This window comes from Nothobranchius furzeri, chromosome 6 (assembly GCF_043380555.1).
Source record: "Nothobranchius furzeri strain GRZ-AD chromosome 6, NfurGRZ-RIMD1, whole genome shotgun sequence".
NCBI classification, from domain to species: Eukaryota; Metazoa; Chordata; class Actinopteri; order Cyprinodontiformes; family Nothobranchiidae; genus Nothobranchius; species Nothobranchius furzeri.
Window position 1 is genome coordinate 70,348,560 of NC_091746.1, and position 23,084 is coordinate 70,371,643.

Sequence of the window (23,084 nt, forward strand, 5' to 3'; positions counted from 1 at the left end):
AAACAGCCTTCTGGGACACCTGACCAACCAGGTGGATTTTCTTTGTGACGTTTGTTTCCATAACTTTATAAAAGCTGCTGATGAAGATGATCAGATCATCTCCTCCTTTCGATTCTCTCTCTCCCGTCGCGGTCCGCACCGTTTCTTTCAGTGACGCTGCAAAGCTGGTTTCCTTCTAATAGCGATTTTTGGAGTAACACGAATTACATCATGTAATACCTCGTTGGAAAGCTCGTTTTATGTACTTTTAGAAACCGTTTGAATTATTTTTATTCGATAAGTAATTCAGAAGTTATGACCCGGAGAATCTAGAGTGAGAAACATCCGTGATTCTTTGTGAGTTTCTTCAACGCTTCAGGAGAAGTCTCTCTCATGTCTCATTTTCTGTCCCAGACATGCAGCTACCTGACTCTGCTCCACACACACCAACCACGGACTCAAACGCACATAAACAAAAGCTCTGATATTAAAATCTATCCAGCTGACGTGAAGCAGGCAGAAATAAAACCTTCAGTTAGATGAACGCAGACTCCTGTCCGCAGGGAAAACACCGGACTGTCGACTCCACGGCAACAAGGTAGAGCGACAGCAAGGACAACCAATCACACGTTAGTATGATGCGGCAGAGCCAATCAGTGAGCTTGTAGGCAGGTCTAAGGGAAAATAGCCTTCAGCTTGAGACGGCTGCCTCCGCATGGTGCTAGTGCTCGATTTGTATCACAGTATAACAGTTTTGTGTGGTAAAATCTGACGAACGACCGGAAAAAGGGCACTTTGGGCACTTCAAACAAAAGGGGCAGGGTCTCAAGCACCCTCTGCCCCTCCCTCTGCACGTGCCTGTTGATAATATACTAATTGCAGTATTGATAATATACTAATTGCAGTATTGATAATATACTAAGTACACTATTGATAACATATTAGGTACAGTATTGCTTATATGTTAATTACATTATTGATTATATGTTAATTACAGTATTGATAATGTATTCATTACAGTATTGATAATGTATTCATTACAGTATTGATTATATGTTAATTACAGTATTGATAATGTATTCATTACAGTATTGATAATGTATTCATTACAGTATTGATTATATGTTAATTACAGTATTGATTATATGTTAATTACAGTATTGATAATGTATTCATTACAGTATTGATAATGTATTCATTACAGTATTGATTATATGTTAATTACAGTATTGATTATATGTTAATTACAGTATTGATAATGTATTCATTACAGTATTGATTATATGTTAATTACAGTATTGATAATGTATTCATTACAGTATTGATTATATGTTAATTACAGTATTGATAATGTATTCATTACAGTATTGATAATGTATTCATTACAGTATTGATAATGTATTCATTACAGTATTGATTATATGTTAATTACAGTATTGATTATATGTTAATTACAGTATTGATATTGAATTAATTACAGTATTGATTATATGTTAATTACAGTACTGATAATATACCAATTACAGTATTGATTATATATTAATGACAGTATTGATAATATACTAATTGCAGTATTGATAATATACTAAGTACACTATTGATAACATATTAGTTACAGTATTGTTTATATGTTAATTACATTATTGATTATATGTTAATTACAGTATTGATTATATGTTAATTACAGTATTGATAATGTATTCATTACAGTATTGATAATGTATTCATTACAGTATTGATTATATGTTAATTACAGTATTGATTATATGTTAATTACAGTATTGGTATTGAATTAATTACAGTATTGATTATATAATAATTACAGTACTGATAATATACCAATTACAGTATTGATAATATACTAAGTACACGATTGATAACATATTAGTTACAGTATTGCTTATATGTTAATTACATTATTGATTATATGTTAATTACAGTATTGATTATATGTTAATTACAGTATTGATTATATGTTAATTACAGTATTGATAATGTATTCATTACAGTATTGATTATATGTTAATTACAGTATTGATTATATGTTAATTACAGTATTGAAATTGAATTAATTACAGTATTGATTATATAATAATTACAGTACTGATAATATACCAATTACAGTATTGATTATATATTAATGACAGTATTGATAATATACTAATTGCAGTATTGATAATATACTAATTGCAGTATTGATAATATACTAATTACCCGGGGTGGCGCCAGGGGGGCGATATACTGTAGCTACCCCTGGATTAGTCATAGCATCCCCAAGTAAATATTAGATTTTTTTTTTTTTTACAATTTAATTTTAATTTAACGTGTGGATGTGATAATATTTAACATACAAAACAAAAATTATCAGTAAATTACCATATAGATAGTAAAAAACTTAAACCAAAACAGGAAATTGATGTTAACCATTGACCCCATGTTCCACCTGTGAACGAGTGAAAGGTAGAGCTAGTGGTAAAATTGATCGGTTTTTGTTGCCCACATTTCCACGGGTTCAGTCAGAAACGAATGAATGTTTGGAAGTGATCTCAGACCCACAAAAACCTACGGATCTGGATGAAGAGAGTCAACCCTCAACCGCCGCAGCAGTCGAGGGTTTTGCCACTGGAAATGCTAACACTAATGTTAGCTAACCTTGCAACACTAAAGTTGTGTTTTTGAGGAATAATTTTATTATTGAACAACAACCATGTTCTCAAAGAACAAAAAAACTCATTAATATCAAAGCTGAATGTTTCTGGAAGTAGTTTTTAGTTTGTTTTTAGTTTTAGCTATTTTAGGGGAATATCTGTGTGTGCAGGTGACTATTACTGTGCATAATTATTAGGCAACTTAACAAAAAACAAATATATACCCATTTCAATTATTTATTTTTACCAGTGAAACCAATATAACATCTCCACATTCACAAATATACATTTCTGACATTCAAAAACAATACAAAAACAAATCAGCGACCAATACAGCCACCTTTCTTTGCAAGGACACTCAAAAGCCTGCCATCCATGGATTCTGTCAGTGTTTTGATCTGTTCACCATCAACATTGCGTGCAGCAGCAACCACAGCCTCCCAGACACTGTTCAGAGAGGTGTACTGTTTTCCCTCCTTGCAAATCTCACATTTGATGATGGACCACAGGTTCTCAATGGGGATCAGATCAGGTGAACAAGGAGGACATGTCATTAGTTTTTCTTCTTTTATACCCTTTCTTGCCAGCCACGCTGTGGAGTACTTGGACGCGTGTGATGGAGCATTGTCCTACATGAAAATCATGTTTTCCTTGAAGGATGCAGACTTCTTCCTGTACCACTGCTTGAAGAAGGTGTCTTCCAGAAACTGGCAGTAGGACTGGGAGTTCAGCTTGACTCCATCCTCAACCCGAAAAGGCCCCACAAGCTCATCTTTGATGATACCAGCCCAAACCAGTACTCCACCTCCACCTTGCTGGCGTCTGAGTCGGACTGGAGCTCTCTGCCCTTTACCAGTCCAGCCACGGGCCCATCCATCTGGCCCATCAGGACTCACTCTCATTTCACCAGTCCATGAAACCTTAGAAAAATCAGTCTTGAGATATTTCTTGGCCCAGTCTTGACGTTTCAGCTTGTGTGTCTTGTTCAGTGGTGGTCATCTTTCAGCCTTTCTTACCTTGGCCATGTCTCTGAGTATTGCACACCTTGTGCTTTTGGGCACTCCAGTGATGCTGCAGCTCTGAAATATGGCCAAACTGGTGGCAAGTGTCATCTTGGCAGCTGCACGCTTGACTTTTCTCAGTTCATGGGCAGTTATTTTGCGCCTTGGTTTGTCCGCACGCTTCTTGCGACCCTGTTGACTATTTTGAATGAAACGCTTGATTGTTTGATGATCACGCTTCAGAAGCTTAGCAATTTTAAGACTGCTGCATCCCTCTGCAAGATATCTCACTATTTTTGACCTTTCTGAGCCTGTCAAGTCCTTCTTTTGACCCATTTTGCCAAAGGAAAGGAAGTTGCCTAATAATTATGCACACCTGATATAGGGTGTTGATGTCATTAGACCACACCCCTTCTCATTACAGAGATGCACATCACCTAATATGCTTAATTGGTAGTAGGCTTTCGAGCCTATACAGATTGGAGTAAGACATCATGCATGAAGAGGATGATGTGGACAAAATACTCATTTGCCTAATATTTCTGCACTCCCTGTAGAACTGTTTGCTGTCGTATAGTACCCTTTGCTGTTGTATAGTACAGTTTGCTGTTGTATAGTACCCTTTGCTGTTGTATAGTACCCTTTGCTGTTGTATAGTACCCTTTGCTGTTGTATAGTACCCTTTGCTGTTGTATAGTACAGTTTGCTGTTGTATAGTACAGTTTGCTGTTATATAGTACCCTTTGCTGTTGTATATTACAGTTTGCTGTTGTATAGTACAGTTTGCTGTTGTATATAACCGTTTGCTGTTGTATAATACAGTTTGCTGTTGTATAGTACCCTTTGCTGTTGTATAGTACAGTTTGCTGTTGTATAGTACAGTTTGCTGTTGTATAGTACAGTTTGCTGTTGTATGGTACCCTTTGCTGTTGTATATAACCCTTTGCTGTTGTATAGTACCCTTTGCTGTTGTATAGTACAGTTTGCTGTTGTATAGTACCCTTTGCTGTTGTATAGTACCCTTTGCTGTTGTATAGTACAGTTTGCTGTTATATAGTACAGTTTGCTGTTGTATAGTACAGTTTGCTGTTGTATAGTACAGTTTGCTGTTGTATAGTACCCTTTGCTGTTGTATATAACCGTTTGCTGTTGTATAGTACAGTTTGCTGTTGTATAGTACCCTTTGCTGTTGTATAGTACAGTTTGCTGTTGTAAAGTACCCTTTGCTGTTGTATAGTACAGTTTGCTGTTGTATATAACCGTTTGCTGTATAATACAGTTTGCTGTTGTATAGTACCCTTTGCTGTTTTATATAACCGTTTGCTGTTGTATAGTACAGTTTGCTGTTGTATATAACCGTTTGCTGTATAATACAGTTTGCTGTTGTATAGTACCCTTTGCTGTTGTATAGTACCCTTTGCTGTTTTATATAACCGTTTGCTGTTGTATAGTACAGTTTGCTGTTGTATAGTACCGTTTGCTGTTGTATAGTACCGTTTGCTGTTGTATAGTACCGTTTGCTGTTGTATAGTATCGTTTGCTGTTGTATAGTATCGTTTGCTGTTGTATAGTATCGTTTGCTGTTGTATAGTACCGTTTGCTGGGACAATGTCTCTGTAACACAACTACATTAAGATTTTAAAGACAGAAACTGACAGATATGGACATAAATGTATTGCCACATATATTATATGTACTGGCTTTGCAGCTGGTGGTGGTGTCATAAATCATCTGATGTATGCGGATGACTCAGTCCAGCACCGCGGGTCTACAGCAGCTTCTAGATATCTGCTCTGTGGAGTAGAACACAACATTTATCATGCAGCTAAAAGCGTGGTTATGATCTGCCGGAACAAGGACGAGCAAATGTAGTTTCCAGATTTTTACCGGTCAGACTGTGATTAGTGTCACCAAGTCAAGTATCTTGATCATGTCATCACAGAGGACATGAGATGATGATGACATGTGTAGGCAGCGCCGTAGGTTATAAGCTCAGGGAAATACACTCACTCGTATGTTTGGGTCTTGTTCTGATAAAGTGGGGCTGGGAAATGAATAGAAAATTTATCATTATCGAAATTTCTGACACTTATCGGGATCATTTTTCCCACATCAATAAATTTGATAATAAAAAAATGAAAAGTTGTGTGTAGGTTAACAACATTCGTGTCGCTTTCATCGCATTCATGAAGCTGTTCCACCAGTGACTCAATGAACATAATACACGTGACAGCCCCATCTAGTGGACTTTTGTTTCTGCATGCCTGTAGTTACGTCCACTTTTAGTTATCGAGGTGAAGTCCTAAATATATCGTAATATTGACTTTAGACCATATCGCCCAGCCCCATGATAAAGTAGAGCTCACCTTGTTGTGCACCGCTGCACCTAGGGACTAGCTATAGCAGATGTAGTATGCTGCAGGTTGCATCTGACACTGAGGAGGTCTAGATGGACGAGACTGTAAATGTGAAGGGGAGCACACTACAAGCTGTTTTAACTCTAACAGCACCTGTCAGAGCAACAGGTGAGCAGCACAGGTGCAACCGTCTTTTCTCTGTTGCATTAGGGAGTTACGATCATTAATGCTTTATTTACACACTTGTGTTGTTCTTGTCCCTGTTTACATGGTTGTTTGTCTCTCGTGCTCGTCCATGTTGTCTTGCCTGTTCGTCTTTTTCTGCTTCTGGCAACTGGACTAGGAGTTCTGACTGTTGACGTCTGGCAGCAGATGTCATGATGGGTTCTATTGGGTTCACAGATTGGTTCAGTGGTTTGGAAAGTTTCAGTTTCTCCACCACTGACCTGGACAGCTTCAGAGAAACCAGAACTTGTCTGGTTCCGATTCCGTACCTTCATCCTCCCACCGGCTCAGAGAGCTCGGGTCGCTCCACTTCACGCTGCCGATTATCTCAGGCGGTACCGGCTCCATGTCCCGGTCCAGGCTGCAGGGCGGGGCGGCTGCTGCCTCCGCGGCCGCCTGGCAGTGCTCCCTGAGCCGCTGCAGGTCCAGCAGGAGCAGCTCCTCCAGGAAGTCCTCCTGCTGCTCCTCACCGAGCTCCGGCCAGAACCGCAGGACGTGGGCCTGTCCCGCTGCTTCCAGACTCCGCTTCACTTGATCCAGACGGGACATGGCACAAACTCCCAGCTCAACTCATCCGAACCGAAGCGCTACTAAAACAGGAAGTGACGTTAAAATAACTTGTAGCGTGCTGAGTCAGCATCCAGTCAGCTGACCCATCAGCAGACGCCCGAACCGCGGAGGTTCAAATAACCTGCTGACTAAACGCGGGCGTGTTAGAGCAGGGAAACAAGTAAAACAGGCTGGACAGCGGTCCTCTGGGACCGGAAGTGCCATCCTCTGTTCTACGTTTGGATCATCAGTTTGTTCCTTTTGAACTAGAACTTTATAAACACACTGGGATACGTAAACAGTGGAATTAGACGTTCACGTGGTTAGTAAACGTCATCACTCACTGAATAAATCCACTCGTGGTGTTTTTAGGCTTTAGTTTATGAACGGATTATTAATCCCACGGTTGGGTAATCCTCTCACACACAGAAACAACGAGGCTGTAATTCCAGTAAAGTCATAAACAGATTATATCTGACCTGCCTGGTTGGAGCTAACCCTGACTATGGCTGCCAGTCGATAGAAAACAAGTATATCGTGCTTGTTTTAATGCTCCAACAATATTATTTTTGACATTTTTATCACAGCTGTATATTATATTGTACAATCTATAGCCATAACTGACTGGTACCAGTAGCAGGTACACCAGGGTTAGTTTCACATGTTGATGTTGGAATAATCTCCACGTCTACTCCTGACCATTTTTATTCTGCCATAATTATCAAGAAGAAGAAAATATCATTTCTATAGCGCCTCTCAAGATAAAAAATCACGAGGCGCTTCACAAAAACAAAAACAAAATGTAAAAATATAAAAAAGCGTTTAGAAAATGTTTAAAAACATATTTAAAATGAGCAAAAATAGGCTGTTGCAATTTAAAAGAAATGTTAAGAAAGAGAGAGAGTGAACAGGAAAGAGGGAAATCAGTGGATCCTGAGGAAGGTGGAATAGGTGGGGAGAGCAGAATAAAGAGAGAGAGATGAAGAAGGTCATACAAAAGCCAGCTTGAACAAGTGAGTCTTCAGCTGCTTTTTAAAGGAGACCACTGAGTCCACTGATCTCAGGCTCAGGGGGAGAGAGTTCCAGAGTCTGGGGGCCACAGCAGCAGATGATCTGTCACCTTTGACCTTTAGCCTGGTGCTGCACAACCAGTAGACTTTGGTCACTGGACCTCAGGGACCTGCTGGGGGTGTAGGGACTAAGAAGATCACCAATGTAAGATGGTGCTTGTCCATGTAAGGCCCTATAGACCAGAACCAGGATCTTGAAATGAACCCTGACGTTGACTGTAAACATCCCAATCACCTGTTTACTGTTTTTTGAGGGTCGTTACATCAGTATTTGCTCCGTAAACTAGGAAGTAAACAAACAAACATCATCTGCCATAATTATGAAGCATTTGGTCCAGTTTGAACACAGGAAAAACATTCACCTCACTTCGAAGCTCTTTCCCTTTTTAAAATACGTTTCAATAAATAGTGGATAAAAGATGACGTGACTTCCGGCTTTGAACGAGCACTTCCAGTCAGGTCTTCTTGGAAAGTGTGTGCGGCGCGTTGAGCTGTCTGCATGCCGGTGCAGCAGAGCACCTTTCCATGGTTTCAGGCATAGATAAACACTATATGTTTATGTACATATATCTATGGTTTCAGGCTCCATCCAGTGTGCTGCGACACCGATGCAGCACTGCTTACGTTACGTCCCACCTCTGCGTCAGACGTAAGCGTTACGGCTTCGGAAACAGAACACGAGCTTTTAGAAAAAACCTCTCGAGATAAAAGCCACACAAACAAAAACATCGTAAATATAAAAAAGGTTTTACAAAATGATTAAAAGTTTTAACCAGCTGGTGCTCTGGGTTCACGCCTGACCTTTGACCTCTGAGGCACCAAAGCTGCTGCAGTCAAGAAATGTTCTGGTCTCACCGCGGCGGGTCACGTCTGCACTGGGTCAGAACCAGAAGCTTTTAAAGCGTAAAGAAAACATAAGTCAGGAGTTCTTTAATCCAAATAAATAGCGCACGCACACACGCACGCACACACACACACACCACCTGTAGGATCTGGACCAGAACTGACCCGGGTCGGCCAGCAGGGGGCGCTACAGCTCAGACATGCTGCTGGACCAGCTCATCCCAGAGGCTCCAGAACAGCTCAGGACCAGATAATCTCCAAAGGAGGTCCAGTCGGCCGGTTCTGGGTCCGTTAGAGCACGCGTGTCCAAAGAGTGTCCCCCAGTGGCCTTCAGCTGTCTGCTGATGTGGATATGGGGTCTCCAGACCCAGTCCTGGTTCTGGTTCTGGAGAGCTCCTATACGGCAAGCTGTAGTTTGTCCTCTCCTCCCACACACCTGTTCACCAGAACCAGGATGAAGATCAGGGCCAGGACCAGAAACATGTCTGAGCAGTACCGATCACAAACTCACTAAAATTATTCTGTAAGTGTTTCAAACTCAAACATCACAGATAACCGGGTTCTGGTTCTGGGGCCAAGAGGTTCCATCAGCTGAGGATAAAAGTAAAACAAACAAACTCAGCCATGGTTCTGGTGTTAGTGTGGAACTGGACCTGAACCCGGTCTCCAGCAGGGACACCAGACATTCATCACACACTCCTCTTCCTCCTTACAGACCCGCGGACGGTTCTGTAAACTTTACGGATGAGAATTAAGATCAGGAGGTTCAAAAGACCGACCTGCTTCAAATAAATGCTGCTTGGGTCCAACCCGCCCCCCCCCAGTCATCCTGGTTGTGGCCGGCGCCGCCTCACTTGGACTGGACCCCCAGCCTGATCTTGAGGGACTCGTAGACGACGTAGCTGATGCTGACGGACGGGATGACCTTCATGAAGTTGGGGGCAAGGCCCCGGTAGAGTCCCGTGGGTCCTTCGGTCCGGATGATGTGTCTGAAGAGACTCGTCATGCTCATCTGGGGTCCTTCCTGAGACGCTGCAGACAGACACCAGCGGTTAGCAGCACATCGTCACAACCTCTAGCTGTGTGCAGTGTAGGGGCGCGACAAACGATTATTTGGGTCATCGAGGAATGGGATGGGTCTCGACTGGATTCATCTGGAAAACTGTAGGGAAACATCTTTTCTCCCCTTCCTTTCCATTAACGACAGAACATGACCCAAATACATTCTTAATGAAACTATGGTCAGTAAAATGTTATGTCCTTCATTAGCATGTTCAGTAGTAGCTACTGGAAATGCTAACATTTAGTTTCTGTATGTAATGGTGACACATCTATTATGTACGGGTTAACCCATCCCCAGTGTGTGTGTGTGTGTGTGTGTGTTGCTTATACTGAGCCAGGATCCTCTGGAGGTTTCTTCCTGTTAAAAGGGAGTTTTCCTCTCCACTGTCGCTGCATGCTTGCTTAGTATGAGGATTGCTGTAAAGACTCTGACACTAGTCAGTGACTCGATGCAACCTGCTGGGTTCCTTATATAGGAAACTTGATTGGCTTAATGACCTGACCTGTGTTGTTTGCTGTGTGAAGGTCCTTGAGAGGACTCTGGTCATGATTTGGCGCTTTCTAAATAAACTTGAACTGAATTAGCTCAGTGGACTAGTGGTAGAGTGTCCGCCCTGAGACTGGGAGATCAGGGGTTCGACTCCTGGTCGGGTCATACCAAAGACTTCGAAAAAATGGGACCCAATGCCTCCCTGCTTGACACTCAGCATTAAGGGTTGGATTGGGGGGGTTAAACCACCAGATGGTTCCCGAGCGCGGCTGTGTCTGCAGCTCACCGCTCCCCCAGGGGACGGGTCAGATGCGGAGAACAAATTTCGCACACACATCAGTGTGTGTGTGACACCTAATGGGACTTTTCTGTGTCATCACTAGTAGTAGAAATATAGTATTAAATTGATTTTATAAAATATATTTTTGCCTCTATCTGTAATTATTACGAAGGTGAGATTTCCCTGAAGTAACAAAAAGACCTGGTTTCATCTTAGATCAAATTTCAAAAGATCAATAATATTGATCATTCATATTTATATGGAAAATCACACATTCTTTTTAGTTCGCTCTTCCTTCTTCCATCTCAGGAACGTTGCTAAGCTGAGTCCCATTCTGTCTCGCTCTGAACTTGAGACAGTTCTCCACACCTTCATCTCCTCACGCTTAGACTACTGTAACTCTCTTTTCACGTGTCTGAGCAGAACCTCCCTGAACCGTCTACAGGTGGTTCAGAACGCCTGTGCTCGGCTTCTGACCAAGTCCTCCAAACACACCCACATCACCCTGCTTCTCCTCCAGCTTCACTGGCTGCCAGTCAACTTCAGGGTTCATTTCAAGATCCTGGTTCTGGTCTTTAGGGCCTTACATGGACAAGCACCATCTTACATTGGTGATCTTCTTAGTCCCTACACCCCCAGCAGGTCCCTGAGGTCCAGTGATCAAAGCCTACTGGTTGTGCAGCACCAGGCTAAAGGTCAAAGGTGACAGATCATTTGTTATTAGTTTTGTTGTTTGCTTTTTTATTTACACTTAATTCTTTTCTTTTCTAGTTTTTGCACGTTAGGGTTCGGTTTTCTCACGCTTCACTACATCTTTTGGTTCATCTCAACGCGGTGCTGGTTGTTTTTTACTGTTGTTCTCCAGCTGACATCCATCAATCTTTATGGATTCCTTGTTGCAGCCGAGTGCAGACACCCACCTTGAGCCTGCATCCGGGTCCGGACCAGCGCCAGTGGGTAACTGGCCAGCTGGCCACAGGTGCTGGACGTGGTACCACAGGCCAGCAGGACAAAGACTCCTGGGTCGGCGCTGTCCGTGGCGAACCGCTGCAGCCAGGAGTTCTTCAGAGTCTGAAGGTAGAACGGGACAGAAACCGGGTCAGACCATGTAGGCAGATGGGGGTCCTCCTGGTGACCGGTCCGCTCACCTCGTAGACCGCCAGGTCGATGCCGGCGTACGGAATGATGCCCAACATGTTGGGAACATAACCTTTGTAGAATGCGGCCACGCTCTCCTTCTGGATGATGTGTTTGGCACAATCCACGATACCGGAGTACTGACCGGTTCTCCTCAGGGCCAACCGGGTCTTCAGAACCTGACAGGACAAGATAGACCAGACTGTGTTAAACTCCAGGAAACCTTCCGCCAGCAGGTTCTGGTCCCATTAAAGGTTGTTCTGACTCAGCTGGAAACGGAAACGTCTCAGATCCATTTGGACCATTAGCATCTGAATCAAATCTGGAAGAATTAGCCTTTGAGCTGCTGAAGCTCCTACAGACATAGACCTCATCTTTCTTCTTGTCTTTTTACCGTGTCCTGACCGGCTGTGAAGCAGCCAGAACTGATGTCTGACTGCTGAAGACGAGCCTTACAGCTTTATTCTCTCAGGTGGAGCTCACAGCTTCTGCCGTAGCCACTGCTGACACCAAAACTTTATTAGCAACACTTTCAGACACAGAGACAGAAGTGTGAGAGAGGGGGGGGAGAGTGAAGGAAGAGGTGAGGGAGGATGAATTATATAATAATAAATGAAGAAGAAGAATCAGCTTCTGGACCTGAAGAAAGAAAGAAAGAAAGAAAGAAAGAAAGAAAGAAAGAAAGAAAGAAAGAAAGAAAGAAAGAAAGAAAGAAAGAAAGAAAGAAAGAAAGAAAGAAAGAAAGAAAGAAAGAAAGAAAGAAAGAGAGAGAGAAAGAGATAAAGAAAGAAAGAACGAAAGAAAGAAAGAGAGAGAAAGAAAGAAAGAGAGAAAGAGATAAAGAAAGAAAGAAAGAAAGAAAGAGAGAAAGAAAGAGAGAGAGAAAGAGAGAAAGAAAGAAAGAAAGAAAGAGAGAAAGAAAGAGAGAGAGAAAGAGATAAAGAAAGAAAGAAAGAAAGAAAGAAAGAAAGAAAGAAAGAAAGAAAGAAAGAAAGAAAGAAAGAAAGAAAGAGATAAAGAAAGAAAGAAAGAAAGAAAGAAAGAGAGAAAGAAAGAGAGAGAGAAAGAGATAAAGAAAGAAAGAAAGAATGAGAGAAAGAAAGAGATAAAGAAAGAAAGAGAGAGAGAAAGAAAGAAAGAAAGAAAGAGAGAGAGAGAGATATATAAGAAAGAAAGAAAGAAAGAGAGAAAGAAAGAGAGAGAGAGAGAAAGAGAGAAAGAAAGAAAGAGAGAAAGAAAGAAAGAAAGAAAGAAAGAAAGAAAGAGAGAAAGAAAGAGAGAGAGAAAGAGATAAAGAAAGAAAGAAAGAAAGAAAGAGAGAAAGAAAGAAAGAAAGAAAGAAAGAGAGAAAGAGATAAAGAAAGAAAGAGAGAAAGAGAGAAAGAAAGAAAGAAAGAAAGAAAGAAAGAAAGAAAGAAAGAAAGAAAGAGAGAGAGAAAGAGATAAAGAAAGAAAGAAAGAAAGAGATAAAGAAAGAGAGAGAGAAAGAAAGAAAGAAAGAAAGAGAGAGAGAGAGAGATATAAGAAAGAAAGAAAGAAAGAGAGAAAGAAAGAGAGAGAGAGAGAAAGAGAGAAAGAAAGAAAGAGAGAAAGAAAGAAAGAAAGAAAGAAAGAGAGAGAGAAAGAGATAAAGAAAGAAAGAGAGAGAGAAAGAGATAAAGAAAGAAAGAAAGAGAGAAAGAGATAAAGAAAGAAAGAAAGAGAGAAAGAAAGAAAGAAAGAATGAGAGAAAGAAAGAGATAAAGAAAGAAAGAGAGAAAGAAAGAGAGAGAGAAAGAAAGAAAGAAAGAAAGAAAGAGAAAGAAAGAAAGAGAGAAAGAAAGAGAGAAAGAAAGAAAGAAAGAGAGAGAGAGAAGGAGACACACAAAACTACAACAAGACCTAACATCACTGCTCCAACAGCATGAGGATATATAACAGTAACTACTTATGCTGGGAAGTATACCATAATAATTCATAGTGCATTTAGTGCCAACCACAGCCACCACACAGGTGATGTGTTGAAATCCCCAAGTCCATCCTTGTGAGAGCACCATGAGATCTCCTGTGTGTGGACACACACTTGTGTAAGGTTTCTATAGGAGAGTGAGGGGCCACAGACCTGCCCACAAACACGTGTAGAAGATGGAGGAGTTCCACGCCCTAGGGATCCACGGGTGTCCCCGAAGAGCAGGAACCCCAGGGAGATGGAGAAGCCCCAACCCCCCTCCCTAGAGGCACAGAGGACTACTCTGGGGGGTGCAACCAGCAACCGCCAGAGCCCTGGGATCCCCCAGGCCCGCCTGTAGCTGCCCACCCCTGAGCTGGCCGAGCTCGGAACACAGTGTCCTCCTCTATGTTTGACCTTTGACCTCCCCATCCCAACTCCCAGTCTCACCTCCATGGGGTAGATGCTGCTCTGAGCAATCGCTCCGGCCAACGATCCCGACACAAATCTCTCCGTGATTCCCAGAGTCTCCTGGTCACTTCCGATGAGCCGTTTAATCTAACAGATGGAAAACCAGGCAATAACACATTAAACCTGGAGCCACCTTAAACCTGGGGCCTCCTTAAACCTGGAGCCTCCTTATACAAGTCCTGGACCTGACCTGCTCATATGCCATGAACTTGATGGCGGACTCCGGAGCGATTTTGATGACGTTGATCCCATTTCCTCTCCACAGCGACCTGACTCCGCCCTCTCGGATCATCTGGAGGAAGCCTCCAGTGATCCTCATGCTGTTGTTTTTAGAGGCGTGGACCTGAAAGATGACAGAAGCACTCTGAGAAACCCTACGCCCTCCAGCTGCTCCGGGTGAACGGTTCTGATGTGTTCTACCTGCATCATAACTTTGAGCCTGTCCAGCGGTGCTGTGCAGGTCCGAGACGCGGCACCAGCTCCTCCTCCGGCCACCAGGTGTCTCCACCACATGCCTGATTGTAGCTCCTCTGCAGTGAACTCATCCGGTACGATCAAACTCTCGCCAACATCCAGGATCTGAGGAGGAGGCACCTGTTTATGCGTGTGCGTGTGTGTGTGTGTGTGCGTGCGCGCGTGTGTGTGTGTGTGTGTGTGTGTGTGTACCGTAGAGTGCTTCCAGTACAGGATAATTTCAGGAATGTTGCTTGCTGGATGCAGCAGGTGATAATCCCTCCACTCATCCCAGTCAATGCTCATGGTTCCGTTTTTATCCATGCTGTAAAATGGAAACAGGAAGTGGGTTCAGCAGCACTGACGCTCACATACACAGCTAATGTGGATCAGGACTTCCTCCTGAAGAACGCAGAGTTGCAACTCAAACAGCTTACATCCAGGAACCCACTGGTTCTGGCAGAATATTCAAATAAGGAAACGAAAGCATTTCAGCTCCAAACAGAACCAGAACCAGACAGGAAGCAAGCGAGCGAGCTGTGCAGGCAGAGTGCAGAAGCTGCTACTTACTACAGAACCGGGGTCCAGATCTGACCCATCCTTATTCTGAGATGGGTTAGGAGGTGTGGGGTGGAGGAGACAGACAACAGCCACGGGTCAGAACATCAAACAGGAAGTACACAATGTCAGATTGGCAGAGATGGTTCTGAGGGCTGGTACCAGTTCTGATATGTGATATTAAACGGTCACCGTCACTGCGGGTCTTTGCTAGAAGACTCGTTTCACCCGTCTGGCTTTTACATGACGTGGTTTTAAGCTTTCTATTATAATTAATCTTCTACATTTGTGTCCTTTTTACTGTCCTCTGTGTTTTTGGTGGGTTAGGTCGGCGCCTTGGGCTCCTGCAGAGGAGTGAGTAACTCTCTGATCCGTTGTTAGCTTACACTAGTGCTAGCCACAATGCGTTCACACAAATGAAAATAAACAGAACGATGCGAAACTCCAGCCGTCAACGCATGAAGGTCAGAAAATATCTCAGCCAATCAGAGCCAAAGGAAACTGTTCACTGAGTAAACACGTGGTCTGCCAGGACACCACCTGTATTTGTATAGCGCCTTCTTAGGGTTCCACAGCCCCCCAAGGCACTTCACAACTCAGTCATTCACATGCTGGTGGTGATGAGCTACCATGTAGCCACAGCTGCCCTGGGGCGCAACGACAAAGACGAGGCTGCCGAGCACTGGCGCCACCGGTCCCTCCGACCACCACCAGCAGCAAGGTGGGTTAAGTGTCTTGCCCAAGGACACAACAGCAGCATCCTCTGGTCAGAGCCGGGATCGAACCTGCAACCTTCTGATTACTGGACAACCTGCTCTACCTGCTGAGCTGCTGCTGTCCCAAATCAGCTGGCAGTTAGGACCGGGTAATTTTAAAACATTCAATTCAGTCTGGGATGATCTGGAACTCAGTGTTTAAACTCTGAAATAAAGGGAGGAGGGTGATGGGAATTCTGTCAGGGAATAACGAGACTTTTATTAATTAGCATCTGCCTCACATCATCAGGCTCCGACTTAAGAAACACAAAACAGGTTGAGAAGCTTCCAAAACTGTTGTTGATATTTTAAATTAACCATCATATCTATTTCAGAAGTGTTGGTTTGAGTGTTTGTTCGGAGCGTTGGGTAAGAGCGTTGGGTCGGAGCGTTGGGTAAAAGCGTTTGGTCATAGCATTGAGTCAGAGCATTGGGACGGAACGTTGGGTCATAGCATTGGGTCATAGCGTTGGGTCGGAGCGTTGGGTAAGAGCATTGGTTAGGAGCGTTTGGTCGGAGCGTTGGGTAAGAGCGTTGGGTAGGAGCGTTGGGTTGGAGTGTTTGGTCATAGCGTTGGGTAAGAGCATTGGTTAGGAGCATTTGGTCAGAGCGTTGGGTAAGAGCATTGGGTAAGAGCGTTGGGTCGGAGCGTTGGGTAAGAGCGTTGGGTAGGAGCGTTGGGTAGGAGCGTTGGGTAAGAGCATTGGTTAGGAGCGTTTGGTCGGAGCGTTGGGTAAGAGCATTGGGTAAGAGCATTGGGTCGGAACGTTGAGTCGGAGCGTACGGTCATAGCGTTGGGTCGGAGCGTTGGGTAAGAGCATTGGGTCGGAACGTTGGGTCGGAGCGTTGGGTCATAGCGTTGGTTAGGAGCGTTTGGTCGGAGCGTTGGGTAAGAGCATTGGGTAAGAGCGTTGGGTAAGAGCGTTGGGTAAGAGCATTGGTTAGGAGCGTTTGGTCGGAGCATTGGGTAAGAGCGTTGGTTAGGAGCGTTTGGTCGGAGCGTTGGGTAAGGGCGTTGGGTAAGAGCATTGGTTAGGAGCGTTGGGTAAGAGCGTTGGGTCGGAGCGTTGGGTCGGAGCGTTGGGTAAGAGCGTTGGTTAGGAGCGCTTGGTCGGAGCGTTGGGTAAGAGCGTTGGGTAAGAGCATTGGGTAAGAGCATTGGGTCGGAGCGTTGGGTAAGAGCATTGGTTAGGAGCGTTTGAAAGCGTTGGGTAAGAGCATTGGTTAGGAGCGTTTGGTCGGAGCGTTGGGTAAGAGCATTGGTTAGGAGCGTTTGGTCGGAGCGTTGGGTAAGAGCATTGGGTAAGAGCATTGGGTCGGAACGTTGGGTCGGAGCGTTGGGTCATAGCGTTGGGTCGGAGCGTTGGGTAAGAGCATTGGGTCGGAACGTTGGGTCGGAGCGTTGGGTCATAGCGTTGGTTAGGAGCGTTTGGTAAGAGCATTGGGTAAGAGCGTTGGGTAAGAGCATTGGTTAGGAGCGTTTGGTCGGAGCATTGGGTAAGAGCGTTGGTTAGGAGCGTTTGGTCGGAGCGTTGGGTAAGAGCGTCTGGTAAGAGCGTTGGGTAAGAGCATTGGTTAGGAGCGTTGGGTAAGAGCGTTGGGTCGGAGCGTTGGGTCGGAGCGTTGGGTAAGAGCGTTGGGTAAGAGCATTGGTTAGGAGCGTTTGGTCGGAGCGTTGGGTAAGAGCATTGGTTAGGAGCGTTTGGTCGGAGCGTTGGGTAAGAGCGTTGGTTAGGAGCGTTTGGTCGGAGCGTTGGGTAAGAGCGTTGGGTAAGAGCGTTGGGTAAGAGCATTGGGTAAGAGCATTGGGTCGGAGCGTTGGGTAAGAGCGTTGGGTAAGAGCATTGGTTAGGAGCGTTTGGTCGGAGCGTTGGGTAAGAGCATTGGGTCGGAACGTTGGGTCGGAGCGATGGGTAAGAGCATTGGTTAGGAGCGTTTGGTCGGAGCGTTGGGTAAAAGCATTGGGTCGGAACGTTGGGTCGGAGCGTTGGGTAAGAGCATTGGTTAGGAGCGTTTGGTCGGAGCGTTGGGTAAAAGCATTGGGTCGGAGCGTTTGGTCGGAGCGTTGGGTAAGAGCGTTGGGTAAGAGCGTTGGGTAAGAGCGTTGGGTCGGAGCGTTGGGTAAGAGCGTTGGGTCGGAGCGTTGGGTAAGAGCGTTGGGTCGAAGCATTGGGTCGGAGCGTTTGGTCGGAGCGTTGGGTCAGAGCGCTGGGTCGGAGAGTTTGTTCAGAGCGTTGGGTCAGAGCGCTGGGTCGGAGCGTTGGGTCGGAGCGTTGGGTCGGACTGGGGGCTTTGGTGCTAGGAAGGACAAGTTTTGCTAAATCTGATTAAATCATGTTTAAAGGTGACTGATGATACAGAAATCAAGTTTCCTGTCACGGAGTGAACCAGAACTTCATTACATCATATAACCCATTGATGTCACAGGTGCATAGCCACACCCACTCAGCCGACCCAAGTGTTTATTGTATGGATTTAGGGAGAAGCTAACCTCTTGAGGATTTCCTCTGCCTGCTCCTCTGAGATGTTTATTCCCAAATCACGAAGAGACTGCATGATCTCCTGGGAGTCAATCTGACCTAAAACATATCAAGGGGTCAAATGTCAGACATTGTTTAACGATTCTATCCTGTAATAGGGTCAGGACTCCTCACCGTCGTTCTTCTTGTCCAGACTCTTGAAGACCAACCGCAGCTTCTTTTCGTGGTCTCGGAGATAATGAACAAACTCCTCAAAGTCCAGCTGTCCATCCAGGTCTTTGTCTCCGGCTTTGACTATTTTCTGGAACAAGACAAAGGATCTCTGAGGAACATATGGTCAACTTGAAGGACAGACACCACCACCACCTGTTAGTGTATGTGTGACCTGAATCCAGCTTTGTGATCGGTTCTGTGGACTACGTGAGGACAGGCCACCTCGGACTTCAGTTAGAGTTACAGTCATTAACTATTCTTCTGGACTGGGTTCTGTTTGGGATCAGCAACAAACTACAGGTGGGATCCCTACCTGTTGAAACTCTGCAGGTTCTGCCATCATGATTAGTATCCTGGTCTTCTTGGGAACGACGTCCTGCCTGGTGACATCTTTGCTACCAGCTAAGCAGGAAGTTGTTCCCTGGAGACAGACATGCAGCTTGTTGTACCTCCCAGCTTCCCCAGTCTGATTGTCTTTTGGGAGATGGTTTTCAGCAGGTTTACCCTGAGCCCTGCCAAAGAGCGTCTGGCAGAGAAGGATCAGGAAGTCCTGCAGCATCCTTACTCCAGCCTGTCTACCGGAGAAGAGATGAAGACTCTGCTGAAGTTAACTTCAGAGCTCTGAGTTGGTTTCTCTTACACTCGTCTTCCTGCTGCATCCCCTTCTCCTTACTCTCAGACAGATTTCCAGACTGGGGTCCATGGGAATCAGCAGGAAGAGACGAGATGTTCCATCCCGGGGACAGGATTCCGTACTTTGCTAGATTCAGCATCAGCAGCCGGTCATATGCTGCACAGTCATCCTCCAGAAAGCTGCATCCTCACTGCAGCCCAGTCAGACCAATCAGCACCAACCACACTGGCTGAGGATGAGCCTCAGCCAATAGCTGAGGCCCCAATACCTAACCCTCAGCCAATAGCAGGCTGGAGCCAGAGTACATGCGTCACAGTAACCAGTGAGGGGAGGGGGGGCAGACCGCAGGGCCTCTCTCCCCAGAGGAACACAAACTGCTGAGTGATGCCTCAAGGCCGGATCCGACCAATCAGACAGACCCTTAGTGGCTGACTCTGCTGTTCACCCATCATCATAAATCAGCCACACGGGATTCAAACTCACAACCTCAGCGACTGGTTCAACCCACAGCTTTAAAGAACGTGTATGGGTTCTGACAGGATCATCCATGCCTCTCCTGAAAGAACGCTGCTCTACAATATTGTCACTGGTTGGAGGAAAATGTGACCTTTGACCTCGCTATAAACTCTGGTGCCCTACCTTCTACTCACATTCCTCCCAACGATGCCAGACCAGAGAACTTCACATGAACCTGTCTGATGGAGGTTTGGGTGTGTGTGTGTACACACACACACACACACACACACACACACACACACATATATATATATATATATATATATATATATATACAGTGTTGGGAGTAACGCCGTTTAAGTATAACGGCGTTTCTAACGGCGTTCTTTTATAGGTAACGGAATAATCTAATTAATTACTTAATTACTTTTCCCGCCGTTGCAACGCCGTTACCGTTACTGGGGACGGAACGTTGTGCGTTACTATGTGCTTGTCGAACGTTGAGCAGCAGCGTGAGGCTTTCTGACCGCCACACTTCAGCTGCAGGCAGGGAGAGAGAGGTGTCGGTAACGCACTTACAAACACGATGATGATTAGCCGGGTGGGCGGAGACCCTCACGGTCTCAGTCACTGCATTCTGTAGACACAACGGGAATAACTCTGTTTAAAATAACCGCGTTAATAAAAAATATTTCTTTCTGTAACGAGCAAACTAATTAATTACGTCTTCTTTTATCAAAACGTCGTTTCTGTTACTGATAAGAAAATGCGTGCGTTAAGCAGCGCGGTGTGTTGAAGCTGTCATCATCAGCTGATCAGGAGCTAAAGAGGCAGATGTTTTCATCCAAGTGCGTCACGGCCCGTGAAGAACGAGGAAGACGTGATGAATATGTACGGCTGCAGACCCCCCGCAGACTTGTTGCTGCAGCAGCAAATCTGCGGGTCTGCAGCCGTGTCCTTCTTAGCGTGACAGCGGGACGTCCCGAAGGTCTGCTCACCTGTTCACCGCTCAGACGTCCTGATCTTCTGCCTTCCTAGATCATCCAGCTGTAACCTGTTCCTGATCGTGTCTTTAGTCCCGCTGTAACACTGATGCATCAGTCTCAGACGTCATGGAGCTCAGGTGTTATTAGAACTACCTGTGTGTGTTTAGCACCCAGCTTCAGCTCTTCTGTGGTTGGGTCTGACCCAAGTTAGTAAATGTAAGTCCTCCATCAGGCTCGTGCCTCTTCTAGTGTCATTTTAAAGGATTTTATTTATTTATTTAACCGTTACTAGATTAGCAGCAACAGAAATGCTAGTAAAAACACACAATTATGTGAAGCTGGAAAAATTAGAATACTGTGCAAAATTACATTTATTTCTGTAATTTAACTAGACTGAGAGACCATTTAAAGGCTCGGGAACCTTTACAGGTGTTTCTATTTGCAATTTTAAATTTTAGATGATTGGGTTTTTGTTAAATATCACACAGTGACCTTTTAATAGTCTAGATTAGTGTAATGTTCCTATTAGTAGTTCCTCCTGTTAAGTGCTTATTTGTTTAAATTATTCAGGTTTATATAAAACATTTGGACATACATTTTATTATGTTCAGTCATTAGTCATTTATATTTTACTATTGTAGTAATTCTTGCATTCTTTAATGAAAAAAGTAACTAAGTAGTTACTTTTGTTGGTAATTAGTTACTTTTATAATCTTGTAACTCAGTTAGTAACTGAGTTACTTTTTTGACAAAGTAATCAGTAACTATAACTAATTACTTTTTTAAAGTAACGTTCCCAACACTGTATATGGCTCTACAGCACAAGCTCTGTTCTAAACATCTGTCCGACGAGACGGAGAACGCAAGCTTGTGATTGGTCAACACGCCGGAAGACAGCTATAGGCAGACACGGAGCAGCTTTAAAAATAGATCACAGAAAAACTCTGAAAATACAAACGTTTTATTCCCCCGTGACTGTTGGGAGTGAAAAGATGCGCAGCAAGCGTTTTATTCGTGGGCGGAAATGACGGGAAACGAGGGTTTAGAGGTCGCGAGTCGCGACCGCATGAAGAGGCGAATGAGGGACAAATGTGTCCGTGTTAATAAATACAATTAAACAAAACAAAAATACACCATCTTGGACAGGATACCACAGAACAGCGCTACGCCCTCTGGTGTCCTGGCGGGGAATTGCTTTGCAACGCTCCCAGGAGACAGAGGTATGACTACAGATAAACACACATGTATGTTTATCTGTAGTCATACTCATACATGTACATAAGCATACATGTGTTTATGTACATGTATGAGTATGACGGCAAAACGTCTCCGTCCGTGCGTGGCTCAGCCCCCAGTGTGTGTATCCGTGCGTATGTGTGTGTGTGTGGGGGGGGGGTTGGGCAGATTAAACTAAATTTAACGGCAGCGTAGGAGCCGGTGTTGAAACGACCCTCACCCTAACCATAAACACCCCGGCACCAAAAATTTATGTTTTGCATAAATATAATTTTTTTAAAAATATTATGTGTGGCACAGTTTTATGTTAGTTTCAGGATAATGGGTGGGGTTAGGGTTGGGACTCACTCGCAGCTGGGTACAAAAGAAACAGAGCTCGAGGGGGGAACACATGTCGACATAACACCGGTCTCCGGGACTATGACCGCGGTCTGGTTCTACTCACCCTGACTTCGTGCTCGGTCCGGTGGACTCCCAGCTTCTTCAAGCCGATGCTCAGGTCGTTCACGCAGATGCCGCCGTCTCCGTTCACGTCCAGGATCTGGAACAGAACCTTCAGCCGGTGCTCCTGCTCCGGGCCGCCACACAGCTCAGAGTCCGGTGGACAGTCGTGCTGGTCGGCCGGTGGGGGACCCGGAGGTCCCGGTCCCGAACCCCCTCCCGGGTCCAACCCGGACCGACACTGGCAGTACACCCCCCCGAGCAGCCGGGGCATTACCGAGCCCTGTGGGTGGATCATTAGCCGGCAGAACCGAACAGAGGGGTCGGTCTCCTCAGACCCCCGAGCCCAGCCACCTCACCACGTCACATGTCCTCCATTAGCCCCGGGTCCTGCCGAACAAAAACCCGGTCGCTTCCAGAAGGACGCAGTCAAAAAGGTTCACCTGGCCCGGAGAAAGTCCCGGTAGTAATCCAACCGAACTGGATCCACTCGGGTTCTTTGCAGCCTCTTCGATGAAACGACACCGGAGAAGAGACGTGGTCACGGGCTCACGAACCGGGTCTGCGAGTGCCTCCACGGTCCGTTAGGACCCGTTCACAGAACCGAGCGGGTTCGGGAGCAGACACCAGCCTCACGGACCGCGAACCGAAACGAAAACATTCTTCACCCGCTAGCCGTTCGGTTCCCGGTAACGTTTAATTCTATGTATATTTATGTCGATGTCGTATATTAGCTGCTGTTGACTCGCCGTCCGCCAACCGGTTTATCAGAAGTATCGCTGATTACCGCGAGAGTGCGGACAGCCGCGAGATTACAGGAGCCCGGCAGACAC

General features: G+C 44.9%; 2 protein-coding genes across 5 annotated transcripts in view; both read right to left on the bottom strand.

The window, feature by feature from the left end:
- uap1l1 (UDP-N-acetylglucosamine pyrophosphorylase 1, like 1) overlaps positions 1 to 9,566 on the bottom strand; it is a 22,216-nt gene extending 12,650 nt beyond the window's left edge. The window contains exon 1 of one of the 2 annotated variants that reach the window (XM_070552505.1): positions 9,452 to 9,566. In XM_070552505.1, the coding sequence (XP_070408606.1) occupies positions 9,452 to 9,500 (49 nt within the window). In that variant the 5' untranslated portion in view covers positions 9,501 to 9,566. Of the gene's footprint in view, positions 1 to 6,479; positions 6,931 to 9,451 lie in introns of those variants that run through there. The other variant, XM_015943325.3, reaches the window with a different exon arrangement.
- Positions 9,523 to 22,745, bottom strand: slc25a25b (solute carrier family 25 member 25b). Of its 3 annotated transcripts, none has more exons than XM_015943321.3 (11): positions 22,256 to 22,745; positions 18,460 to 18,586; positions 18,297 to 18,384; positions 15,063 to 15,098; positions 14,706 to 14,817; positions 14,460 to 14,618; positions 14,230 to 14,382; positions 14,019 to 14,126; positions 11,653 to 11,820; positions 11,425 to 11,575; positions 9,523 to 9,704 (listed from the first exon to the last, which is right to left on the bottom strand). In XM_015943321.3, the coding sequence occupies exons 1-11, from the start codon at positions 22,547 to 22,549 to the stop codon at positions 9,523 to 9,525; spliced, it is 1,578 nt and encodes a 525-aa protein (XP_015798807.1). In that variant the 5' UTR covers positions 22,550 to 22,745. The 3 variants fall into 3 exon arrangements, with proteins under 3 accessions (XP_015798807.1, XP_015798809.1, XP_015798808.1); XM_015943323.3 differs by lacking the exon at positions 22,256 to 22,745 and adding an exon at positions 18,812 to 19,188; XM_015943322.3 differs by lacking the exon at positions 15,063 to 15,098.
- Between the last annotated feature and the right edge of the window lie 339 nt (positions 22,746 to 23,084).

What these genes read in the sequence shown, in the direction of transcription:
- slc25a25b (XM_015943321.3), bottom strand. Translation starts at nt 22,549, where the DNA reads ATGATCCACCCACAGGGCTCGGTAATGCCCCGGCTGCTCGGGGGGGTG. An exon ending in GCAGAGGAAATCCTCAAGAG is followed by an intron (nt 15,099 to 18,296) that starts GTTAGCTTCTCC and finishes AACCCATCTCAG; the next exon opens with AATAAGGATGGGTCAGATCT. An exon ending in GACCCGGATGCAGGCTCAAG is followed by an intron (nt 9,705 to 11,424) that starts GTGGGTGTCTGC and finishes GTCTGTCTGCAG; the next exon opens with CGTCTCAGGAAGGACCCCAG.